This window comes from Colletotrichum jinshuiense, chromosome 4 (assembly GCF_051148585.1).
Source record: "Colletotrichum jinshuiense chromosome 4, complete sequence".
Classification (NCBI taxonomy): domain Eukaryota; kingdom Fungi; phylum Ascomycota; class Sordariomycetes; order Glomerellales; family Glomerellaceae; genus Colletotrichum; species Colletotrichum jinshuiense.
The window spans coordinates 2,328,134-2,340,541 of NC_139311.1; the positions used below are offsets into that span (position 1 = coordinate 2,328,134).

Here is a 12,408-nt window from a genome sequence, read left to right on the forward strand (position 1 = left end):
GGCATCCTCCCCCTCCTCTCCCTGCCCTCCCACCAGTGAGTGCCAGCAGACGGGTCCGGAGTGAGAGTGCGAGTTGCGGACTACCTGCTACACAGTCCCTCGTCTCCTGGCCAGAGCACCTCCCACCCCCAGCAAGCGTTCCGGCGATCAGCAGCCTGACTATCCGTTTCCGTCCATTGTCTCTGGAGTCCGTCTGGCCGGTACCTTTGGGTTGCACAGCGGTAGCGTCACAGTCCCATGCCATCTCCACACCGAGCACGGGCCCTGTCTTGTTCTTTCTGCTTGCTTCTGTTGCTTCTGATGCTGCATCCGCCGTCTTTGTCGCTGTTTGGGCTGCCCTAGAATCCCCCCCATCCTTCCACCATTGCTGCCGCCCGCTGCTGCTGCTGCTGCTGGCCATGGCGGTTCTGCTGGCTGGCTCCTGCCGCTGCTGCCAGCGCACTCCACTGCGTCTGGAACTCTGCAGCATGCTGCCGCACCACCACCGCCGCCGCCGCCGCCACCACCACCACTACCACCAATTACCAACTTTTCTCTCCCCCTCCCCCCTCCCCTCCTCCTCTCCTCTCCTCTCCTCCCCTCCCGCTGGATCCCCCCAAAAAAAGCATCAGCTCCCAGGTCCCCAGCTGGGTCCCCCAGTACCATACAGATCATCGCTGTTGCCTCCTTCGACTCTAACGCAAGTAAGAATCTGCCGCACTCAAAGCTGCTCCTCCGGCCGTGCCATGTACGTATCCCGGGGCACTTACATACACACAACCCAATGCAACGGCACTAATTCCTGCGTATAGCAGCCCCCAGCCCCGGCCATCGCACCAGCATCTTCCCGGCCAACCCCGGTCTCCTCCTCCCACTCTGCCTCCACTACCCGTTCCACGGCTGACACTTACACTCGCACTCGTACCAACACACCTAATACCTCGACCTAACTTGCACCCGCGCTTGCGCTTGCAGGTGCTCCAGCCTGGGCTGCATCTGCTGCGTCCCCATCATTAACCCACAACCAACCTGGAAGTCCACATCCACAGCATCCAAGTCTTCCTGTCCCTTGAAAAGTGGCGTTCCCCCACCACACGCCCTGAGCTTTCGTTTCTTTCAACGTGCCAGGCGAACAGCAGCCGTCTCCCAAATCGTCTTGCTGCAGCCCCGTGCCGTACACTCCCTCCTGCTCAACTGCACAATCATCCGATCCCGATCCTGAGCCTGTACGAGTAGCAATCCCTCCAGATTTCAAGATCCCACACTCCACGGCACAACCACTCGCCGACATGCCCAACAGAGACCCCGATACTGCCGCCGCCGGGCACCTGGACGGCCCTCACCGCGAGCCGAGGCCCCAACCCGTCGAGCGCGTGACGGACCAGCTCGAGACACCATCCCTCGACGACCGCACCTACCGTGTCGTGAGACTCTCCAACAAGCTCGAGGCCTTGTTGGTCCACGACCCAGACACAGACAAGGCCAGCGCCGCTCTCGACTGCAATGTCGGAAACTTTAGCGATGAGGAGGACATGCCCGGTATGGCCCACGCCGTGGAACATGTATGAGTCTCGAACTAGAATCCCCTCCCCCTCCCGCTGCTTACCTGCTCCCCCTTCCTGGCTGACACACGGATGCGCAGCTTCTTTTTATGGGCACCAAGAAGTTTCCCATAGAGAACGAATACTCCCAGTACCTCGCCGCCAATTCGGGCAGCTCCAACGCATATACGGGCGCAACGTCGACCAATTACTTCTTTGACGTCTCTGCGAAGCCCACCAACGACCAGGAGCCCACCGCCGAGAACCCGTCGCCTTTCAAGGGCGCCCTCGACCGCTTCGCACAGTTCTTCATCGAGCCCCTGTTTCTGGAGTCGACCCTGGAGCGTGAGTTGCGAGCGGTGGACTCGGAGAACAAGAAGAACCTGCAGAACGACCAGTGGCGGCTGCACCAGCTGGAAAAGTCTCTGTCCAACCCGAAGCACCCCTTTTGCCACTTCTCGACCGGCAACCTCGAGGTCCTCAAGGTCCAACCAGAGGCCAAGGGCATCAACGTGCGCGCAAAGTTCATGGAGTTCCACGAGAAGCACTACTCGGCAAACCGGATGAAGCTGGTCGTTCTCGGGAGAGAGCCTTTGGACGTTCTGGAGGACTGGGTTGCCGAGTTCTTTTCCGGTGTCACCAACAAGGATCTGGCACCAAACCGCTGGGAGAACGAAGTGCCCTTCCGCGAAAGCGAGCTTGGCGTCCAGGTTTTTGCCAAGCCGGTTATGGATTCGCGGGAGCTCAACCTGTTCTTCCCGTTCCTTGACGAGGAAAGGATGTTCGACTCTCAGCCCAGCCGATATGTTAGCCACTTGATCGGCCACGAGGGCCCTGGTAGCATCATGGCCTACGTCAAGGAGAAGGGATGGGCGAACGGGCTGAGCGCCGGTGCCTACCCCGTCTGCCCGGGCTCTACGGGCATCTTCGACTGTCAGATTCGACTGACAGAGGAGGTGAGTCTGCCGCAAGATGCCGCTCTATTTTCTTTCACCCCTTCCATCTCGGTCGCTAACGCGCACTCCAGGGCCTCAAGAACTACAAAGAGATCGTCAAGGTCTTTTTCCAATACGTTTCACTTCTCAGGGAAGCGCCGCCTCAGGAGTGGATCTTCAACGAGCAAAAGGGCATGGCCGACGTCGATTTCAAATTCAAGCAAAAGACCCCTGCAAGCCGGTTCACGAGTAAAATCAGTTCCGTCATGCAGAAGCCCCTTCCAAGGGAGTGGCTGCTCAGCGGATACAGTCGGTTGAGGAAGTTCGACTCCAAGTTGATCGAGCAGGGTTTGGCGTGCCTGAGACCAGACAACTTCCGTATGACTATTGTGTCGCAGAAGTTTCCCGGTGACTGGAACCAGAAGGAGAAGTGGTATGGCACCGAATACCGCCACGAGAAGATCCCCGAGGATTTTATGGCGGAGATCAAGAAGGCCATCTCGAGCTCGGCATCCGAGCGACTGCCCGAGCTTCATCTTCCTCACAAGAACAACTTCATCCCCACGAAGCTCGAGGTCGAGAAGAAGGAGGTCAAGGAGCCGGCGCTGTCGCCGCGCGTCGTCCGAAACGACAGTCTCGCTCGGACGTGGTTCAAGAAGGATGACACATTCTGGGTGCCCAAGGCCAACCTTGTCATCACCTGCCGAAACCCCAACATCTACTCGACCGCCGAGAATGCCGTGAAGGCGAGGCTGTTTACCGACCTGGTTCGGGATGCGCTGGAGGCGTACTCGTACGACGCGGAGCTTGCTGGCCTGCAGTACAGCGTCACACTCGACGCCCGAGGCTTGTTCCTGGACCTCAGCGGATACAACGACAAGCTGGCGGTCCTCCTAGAGCAAGTGTTGATCACGATACGAGATCTCAAGATCAGAGACGAGAGATTTGACATCATCAAGGAGCGCCTCAACCGAGGCTACAACAACTGGGAGCTTCAGCAACCGTTCAGCCAGGTGTCGGATTACACCACTTGGCTCAACTCGGAGCGCGACTATGTTGTGGAGGAGTATTTGGCTGAGTTGCCGAACATTACCGCTGAGGATGTGCGGCAGTTTAAGAAGCAGATGCTCTCGCAGCTGCACATCGAATCTTACGTGCACGGCAACCTGTACAAGGAGGATGCCCTCAAGCTGACCGACATGATCGAGACCATTCTGAAGCCCCGCGTTCTTCCGCGGCCTCAGTGGCCTGTCATCCGGTCATTGGTCATCCCCCCCGGATCGAACTACGTCTACAACAAGACTCTCAAGGACCCTGCCAACGTCAACCACTGCATCGAGGTTTGGCTCTACGTCGGGGACAAGGGCGATAGACTTGTCCGTGCCAAGACGATGCTGCTCGACCAGATGTCCCACGAGCCGGCCTTCGACCAACTTCGGACCAAGGAGCAGCTGGGCTACGTCGTCTTCAGCGGAGTCAGGAGCTTCTCGACCACCTACGGCTTCAGATTCATCATTCAGAGCGAGCGTACGCCTGAATATCTGGAGTCGAGGATCGAGGCGTTCCTCAACCTGTTCTCGAACACGCTGGACTCCATGTCAGACGCCGACTTTGAGGGCCACAAGCGCAGCTTGATTGTCAGGAGACTCGAGAAGTTGAAGAACCTCGACCAGGAGAGCAGCAGGCATTGGGCCCAGATTGCTAGCGAATACTACGACTTCGATTTGGGTAAGCTACGAACTGCGCATCCGTCACAGGCACATGCTAACGCTCTTTATCATAGCCTCACAAGATGCCGCTCACATCAAGGCTCTCACCAAGGCCGACATGGTGGAGTTCTTCCAGCAGTATATCAAGCCAGGCTCAGCAACGCGAGCGAAGCTCTCGGTGCACCTGCATGCTCAGGCCTCAGCACCAGTCAAGGAGGGGGCGGCGGAGGCGAAGGTCAATGGCGTCAACGAGGCGGAAGAAGCCAAGCCCGCGAGCGACTCCAAGCCACCAGTGCTCATCGAGGACGTCCGCAGCTTCCGGGCAGGACTTGTGGCGACGCGCGGTGCCCAGCCGGCCAAGGACCTGACCGAGTACGAAGACACAGACGCAAAGCTATGAGGGTGGGCGATGGATGAGAGGGGTTCACGACATTCGCACACAGGCGGCGTTGAGACTTTTTGGGGCGGGTATTCTTAAAGAGGCATTTGCTAGATAGGCAACAGACTCACTGTCGCTAGATTGTCTTTTGTCGAATATGGGAGAAGCGGTCCTAAAATCAACCGCTGGATTCGGTCACGGGTTTACACGAGCATTCATGGTTGGAATCGGGGAGGCATGATGTTATGAGGCTTCACGACAGGATTTAGGATAGAACCCGAGTAACCGAACGACTCCCGATTCGTCTGCCACGATGGCGGGTTCGAGAACACGCAACCACCTAGCACTTCGGTAGAAAGAACTTTTTGAGAGTATGAAGACTCGCTGCACGTCGCGTGCTTAGGCTTCGGGTAGTAGAATGCGAAACCGTAGGTTGTCAACCACTCCGGCTTTGGGGGCAGCCCACGCGAGTCAGGCTTTGGCTACGGCGTGGCGAATGCTGATGCGTGTATGTGTGTGTATGTGTGTTTAATGAATGCGTCGGATTCGACAACATAGGTGGTGGCTGACAGCGCTCGGGTTGCAAATTCTTACGAGTCCAGTCGGTCTGGTTTTGCAAATGTTTATCGTTCGAGTGTGAGGCTTGCTCTCTCTCTCTCTGGAGAGTGAGAGACCCTTTCGGAAGTGAATGTTTCTTACCACTTTGACAGGCATGCACAGTTACAATTAGCGGCACAGAACTGACCGGGGTGAGAGGGAGCTGACGTCAGGGGAACCTGGGTGAAGTCGAGGAGGGACAGACACACCGACCAGGGATGTGGGGCCGCGGGGGCGCTTTGACGTCGAATTGTGAATTTTTTTTCCCCTTACCCCTTCACAAAAAGTGCGGTGGGCGTTTCGATGGATGCGCATCTGGACCTAGGTAGGCGCATGCTCGTGGGGGGAAGAAGTTATATATTAGTATAATCTGTGGCTCGGGGCATTTTGATTCAAAGACTCGAGCAATTCCAGCAACGCGGCCTCGATGGGGTTAATTAAGATACCAGCCAGTTACAGGCTTACTCTCTGATAGCTCCTCCTGTAGATAAGTAAGCCGAACAAAGAAAACCTCTTGATTAGAACGGCTCCGGCTCCTCCTGCTCACCCTAGGTACCGAAGCTCAAAGGTACCACTACGCTAGGGCACCATCAGCAGTGACCTCCCAAGAGCCGTCCTCGCCCGGCTTACACATACATCGTACACGCCCGGTGCTAGCTGTGCCCGAGTACTGGGGAAGATGCCCCCCTCCCCGCCTGCCCGCTCTTGATACGACCGCTCTCTCACCAAATGGCAGGTTCGGCGACGAGAGGTTTGCTGTGATTTGCACCGGCCAACCGTCGAGCGTGATTGCTGCCGAGTCCCCTCCCAGAGTGGAGATGGGCTGCAGCAGCACGAAATCTCAATCGACAATCGATGCATGCACTTTTCTCAGATTGGACTGCGGCCAGTTTTTTATTTTTATTTTTTTCTTTCCTTCCCCTTGCGGTGATTCCATTTGTCCATCGCTTCCCTGAATTTTTCACCTCTTGTGGGTAAAAAAAAATACAAAATACAAAAGAATTAAAAAAGAAAAATCTGCGAGATCCCAGTCCCTGACAGAACCGGGTCGTTGAACCGACTCAGTGAAGGACTCTCTTCCCTCGTCTACTATGTATTGTACTGTGCTCTTTTCGCTCGATTGACCATTACCTGCTGCTCCGGTCTCATTGTCCGCGTCCAAGTTGACCGGCAAACCAGCAGCCGGAGGCGGTCAATCAGAAGGACCTTTGGCGGGAGAGCCCAGGATTTCTTTGACGACGTCGGACTTTTTCCCTACTGGCCCTGCAACGGAGCAAGACTCTTCCCGCACCCTCGTCCAAACATAGTTCCATAGCAAAAGAATGAGAGCGGTAGGAGGGGGAAAAAATTAAAGAGAGGGAAAATATACGTACCGCCTGCTCCGTGCCGCCAGCCTCAGCCTCCACGGCGCCGCCTTACACAAGTCATTCATCCAGCTCTCAGCCAGTCGTCGGCCCAGCCCAGACGCAGGCCCCAAATCCATCCTAGACCGAGGAAGAACTTGCTGAGCAATGAGATCGTCCTAAACTGCGTCAACCGCGCCGCATCCGCATCCGCCAAACCAAACCGCCTGGCCCCAAACTGCTGCCCCTTTGCTGCATTGGACCCCCCCCTTCCCCCAAGACACCACACTAGGTAGTTAGCACCACCCAGTCAGTACCCTGCTTATCCCAGAATAGAGGGAGACAGAGAGAGACCTTGGGCCTTTCTACGTACGCACAAGGCACAGGCACAAGCACAAGCACGGGTCACAAAGCAGACAGGCAGGCACATCTGATCTGTCCCAACTCAAACACACACAAACACACACACTCACATACCTCCGGCCCGCCGTCGCTCACTTACTCACGACCTGCTGCACCAGCACAGCTCCTGCCGTCTCTTGTCCTTGTCGGATCCAGTTCCATCAGGTCCTGCCGCCTTCCCTCTCCACCCCACAGCCCCGATGCGCACTCTGTCTGGAGGTCTTCAGCTGTAGCCCTTCACCGACCTGCCTGCCGCCCCGTCCCGTCGAGACTTGCACGCACTTGCCCTACGTCCCACCTCGACGTTGCTGCTGATCCGACCCGGGTGCACTACACTACTTATGCAAGACGACTTCTCACACCCTCCTTCACCACACCCAGATTTCCCCCGCCGCCATTCCAGAGCTGCAAAGGCAGCTCGCCTTCACCACGTCTTCCTCAAAGAAGAGAAAGCTCTCTCGCAACCAGACGCGCGACGACTCCGTGCCTAGCACATCCTCCCCCGACTCCGTCCTGCCGTCGTGCGAGCCAAACGACGATCCCGCCTTCTCCTTCTCCGCCAACGATACCACCGACGGCCGGTCGACCCCTACATACCTTCGCGGCGACTCCGCCCCGGCCTCCAGCCTACCTGCGCGTCTGCAGACCGGTTCCCTCGTCTCTGCCGACTACGCCTCGAGCACCGCCTCCTCGCCCTGCGGTGTCGCCGACCTCTCCATCGACAGCGACCGAGGAGGCTACTTGTCTGGCGCCGAGACTGGCACTGCGCTGACGTCCCATTCAGCCAGAAGCCGGTCTCCCTTCAACGTCTCCCGCCGAGCCATCATGACCAGTGATGCCAACACCCACCAGCGTTCTTCCTCGCCCTTGAAACGAAGAGCCTCCAGCATGGAGCCCGACGCCGATGTCAGTATGAAGGAGGATGTCGACATGGCCCCCGCCCACACCCCAGACGATGCCGAGAGTGCTCCGGCTCCGTCAAAGACACATTTGCCCCGCGCTATGAGCGTCGACCTGCCCGACAACGCCGCAAGCGGCCCGTCCGGCGCATCAACCGACAATGGTACGGAAGTTTCCACTCAGATTGTAGACGGATTGTTTTTATTTTATATATTTATTTTATATTTTTACTGACCACGATTTGCAGACTCCCCCTCGCTTGAATACCAGATCAAGACCATCCAGACTCTGCTCAAGGCCTTCAACGACGAACCCCCGAAAGTAGGCGATGTTGCGTATGCCGTGTCAAGGTCATGGGTGGAAAAGGCACTGGCACTTGGCGGAGATCCCAAGTTTGCCAAGAAAGAGACGCCAACCGAGCCGCTCGGCCCTGTCGACAACTCGGATCTCATTTGCGAAGTCCTGCCACAGCCCAATGGCGAAGACTTTGTCCGGATGAAGCCCGGTGCCGGCATGCAGGAGTGCGAGCTCTTCCCGGAGGACGCGTGGACGCTCGTGTCGGAGTGGTACGGTGTCAAGGAAGGGCAGAAGCCCATCCTCCGCCGTGCTATCAACACGGCGCAGGACTCGGCGAGCCAGAGCAACATCGTGTTCGAGCTGAACCCGCCCGTCTTCACCATCCACAGGCTTTGGTCTCTCTCCAGCCCCATCCAGGTCGACGATGAGCTCAAGAGCAGGAAGCCCTTGGTTCTGGCCCGGAGCGCGACCTCGCCGTACAATCCGTTTTTCAAGGAGCTCAAGGAGCTCGCTGGCATCTCGCTGGATCGCAAGATGCGCGTATGGCAAATCACACAAAAGCCCGTCGTCGCACAGGCTGCATCACCTCCGTCCGCACTCACACCGCCCGACTCTCCAAATCCGGACAACGACGGCGAAGAATCGTCGGGTCCCTGGCAGCGCATGCTTGTGGAAGTCCCCAACTTCACAAAGGTCGACACCGCCGACCGGATGGTGGTTCCCGCGGTGGACAACACCGCCAACCCCAACTACAACGGCAACTCCCCCGTGTCCGTCTACGGCCTCACGCAGGACCTGACCCTCGTGCTCGACGAAGAGCTCGCCAAGAACACGTGGGTTTCCAACTACTTCAAGGGGGGCAAGAATGACAAGATCATCGCCTCGCGGGGCAGTGCCACGAGCCTGACGGCTCAGGGCAAGGCCAACAGCAGTGGGAGGAGCAGCCCTGCCCCCCAGGGACCTGTGACCAGGGGCAGAACGCAGCAAAAGAAGCCCGGCCGCGGGTTGGGCGCCGTCGGTCTGCAGAATCTCGGTAACACCTGCTACATGAACTCGGCGCTGCAGTGCGTTCGCAGCGTCGAGGAGCTGACCAAGTACTTCCTGACCGACGAGTACCAAAAGGAACTCAACAAGGCCAACGCTCTCGGCTACAAGGGGCAGGTGGCGATGGCGTACGGCGGGCTGCTGAAGGAGATCTACGCCGAGTCGAGGGGCGCGGTCAGCCCCCGCGACTTCAAGAACACGGTCGGTCGCGCCCGCAGCACGTTCCAGGGTTGGGGCCAGCAGGACACTCAAGAATTCCTTGGGTTCCTGCTCGATGCTCTCCAGGAGGACTTGAGTCGTGTCAAGAAGAAGCCGTACATAGAGAAGCCGGATTCTACTGATGAGATGATTGGTAACGAAGAGGCCATTCGCAAGATGGCGGAAGAGGTGTGGGACATCACCCGGAAGCGAGACGACTCCGTCGTCGCGGACCTCTTCACTGGACTGTACAAGTCGACCCTGAAGTGCCCCGTCTGCGACAAGATCAGCATCACCTTCGACCCTTTCAGCAACCTGACTCTTCCGCTTCCCGTGGAGGACATGTGGAGCAGGACTGTCAAGTTCCTGCCGCTGAACGACGCGCCCGTGGAGATCGAGGTCGAGCTGTCGAAGCACAGCGCCATTGAGGTCCTGAAGAAGGCCATTTCAGATAAGACCGGCGTGCCCGTCGAGTTGTTGCTGGGAGCTGAAGAGTTCAAGGGGAAGTTCTTCAAGATCTACGACGACAACAACGACGTCTCGGACGAGATCCAGTCAAACGACGCCCCCACGTTCCACGAGCTGGAACTGGCGCCGACCAACTACCCTCCCAAGACCGTAAAGATGGGTGCCCCGAGCTCCATGCTGGACATCAGCGACGAGCCTTGGGTCGACCCTCGCACCGAGCGCATGGTTGTGACCGTGCTTCATCGGAAGCGGGGTGGCGGCAACACCTACCGCATGAGAGGGGAGGACATCGCGTCCCCCCCTCATTTCATCGTCCTCACGCCTGACGAGGTAAGTCTTATGGCACCATGATGGTGGGTTGTGAATGCTAAACGGGATTCTAGGCTCGCAGTGAGGATGCCATCCGTCGCAAGATCCTGGAAAAGGTTGCCACGTTCTCCACCTGGTCCGAATTCGAGCAGACCGACGACAGCACGGATGCAGACATGGTCATCACGTCCCAGTCGGATGCTGACTCGTCGGGAGACAGTAAGATTGTCTCTCACTCAGTACAAGGCGAAGATGACTTAGTGGATGTTTCTATCGGCGCAGGCGAGCAGCAACAGGCCAGCCGACGGGCCCTGAAGCAATTCAACACCCGCCGCCCCAAGTGGGTGGACTCCAAGTCCTACCTCCCCCCGCAGCTCCAGAACCTGTTCGAGCTCAGCTACTTCCCGGAAAACACGGGCGACTCGCCGTTGCCAACGGGCTGGAACACCGTGGACGACAACAAGAACTTCCGTACCCTGTCATCGCGCGCCCCAGAGACTCCCACCGAGCAGGACCCCACCAGCCCCGGCTCCACCAACGCCGCGGACAGCGAGCACGAGAGCGTCAGCGAAGAGCAATCTCCCCAGTCGGTCGAGGAGCAGACGCGGATGGCGGATGAGTCGGAGGAGGACGAGCCGGTCCGGCTTCCCAAGGTACGCGCGCCTGTCGCAGCTCGTGTGAGCGAGGGCAACGAAACTGACTCGAACCAGGCCACCCGAGGCAAGGGCAACCACAAGGTTGGAGGAGCTCGTCGCAAGTTCAACAAGGGTAACAAGACGTACGGAAAGAAGGGCAACAAGCGCCGCAACAAGGAAATGCGATCGAGCAAGGAGCAGTCCTTCCAAGTTGTCGACGTTGCGCCTCAGCCGTCACCCCTGGACGACGTCGTCGGCGGGCCGCTCGTCCGTCTCAGCGAGGGCATCGTTGTGGACTGGACCGAGGAGTCCTGGGACATGGTTTTCGGCAAGGAGTCTCGTAACACCGAGGACGTCCGGGGCCAGAAGACCTTCGTCGACCCGGAGAAGCTCAACGACCCGGTCTTGGAACAGAAGCGTAAGACTCGCCAGGCACGGAAGAAGCAGGGCATCACCCTCGACGAGTGCCTGGACGAATTCGAAAAGGCCGAGGTGCTATCCGAGCAGGACATGTGGTACTGCCCGCGGTGCAAGGAGCACCGACGCGCCAGCAAGAAGTTCGATCTCTGGAAGACGCCGGACATCCTCATCGTCCACCTGAAGCGCTTCAGCAACGCGGGCTGGCGCCGCGACAAGCTGGATGTTCTGGTCGACTTCCCCATCGAGGGTCTCGACCTGCACAAGCGTGTCCTCTGCCAAGAGACCGGTAAGGAGGAGATATACGACCTTATTGCCGTCGATGACCACTTTGGTGGCCTTGGCGGCGGTCACTACACCGCGTACGGACGGAACTTTGTTGATGGACAGTGGTACAACTACAATGGTAAGCCGACGCCCGACTGACGAGATTGACGAGATGACAAGCGTGCTGACCCAACCTCAAGATACCTCGGTCAGCAAGACTTCGCCCGAGAGCGTGGTCACCAGAGCGGCCTACCTGCTCTTCTACCGGCGACGGTCCGACGGCCCCTTGGGCGGTCCCCGGTTCAAGGAAATCTTTGACAAGTTCGACAAGGGCGGTGAGGACGACGAAGAAGAGACCGATTCGGGGGAAGATCAACGTCTCGTCGGGGGCTCCTCCCTAACTGGATCGTCGAGACTTGGGATCGGAGCCGAAGCAACTCACCCGCGCGGAAGTCGTGGTTTGGCTAGTAGCACAATGTCCACGGCAAACCGCGGCGTGGACGACGAGCTGCCGTCTTATGAAGGCAGCTCGAGCACCAACGCCGGCAGCGACAACATCCAGAACAGCATCGAGGATGAGGCCGTCGGCATGACGGACTATGACGGCGGGGCCAACGGGTTCCAGGCCACGCAGGGCTGGAATTGGAGCTCGTTGGGCTCCGCCGACGGCCCTACCAACTCCCTCGGGATGGAAGGCTACGCCAGCGACGACGCCCAGCCCGACTCCTCAGACGAGCGCGACGTCGGCAACGACACGGACATGCAGTTCGACGAGACCATGGGGGACTACGAGACGGCCCATGACGAGGCGCCGCCACCGCCGGACTTTGGCGCCCAGGTCGGCCTTTCGGAGATCCAGAGCGCCGCCTGGGAGCGCCAGAACAAGGTCATCTCCGTGCCGGCCGCCGAGGACGACGCCGCCTCTACGGAGGCAGCAGAGATCCACCTTGACGACGACGGAGAGCAGCAGCGACCTACTCGGCCGTAG

General features: G+C 58.6%; 2 protein-coding genes across 2 annotated transcripts; both read left to right on the forward strand.

Annotated features, from left to right (window-relative positions):
- Positions 1–1,268: 1,268 nt before the first annotated feature.
- On the forward strand, positions 1,269–4,564 carry EsH8_IV_000581 (Metalloenzyme, LuxS/M16 peptidase-like protein; the record flags this gene model as incomplete). Its single annotated transcript, XM_083265471.1, has 4 exons — positions 1,269–1,541; positions 1,622–2,476; positions 2,548–4,183; positions 4,239–4,564. 4 exons carry the CDS (start codon positions 1,269–1,271, stop codon positions 4,562–4,564), a joined length of 3,090 nt encoding a protein of 1,029 aa, XP_083124366.1.
- A 3,146-nt stretch (positions 4,565–7,710) lies between these two features.
- Positions 7,711–12,408, forward strand: EsH8_IV_000582 (putative ubiquitin-specific protease UBP12; the record flags this gene model as incomplete). Its single annotated transcript, XM_083265472.1, has 5 exons — positions 7,711–7,948; positions 8,033–10,122; positions 10,176–10,754; positions 10,812–11,559; positions 11,621–12,408. The coding sequence occupies 5 exons, from the start codon at positions 7,711–7,713 to the stop codon at positions 12,406–12,408; spliced, it is 4,443 nt and encodes a 1,480-aa protein (XP_083124367.1).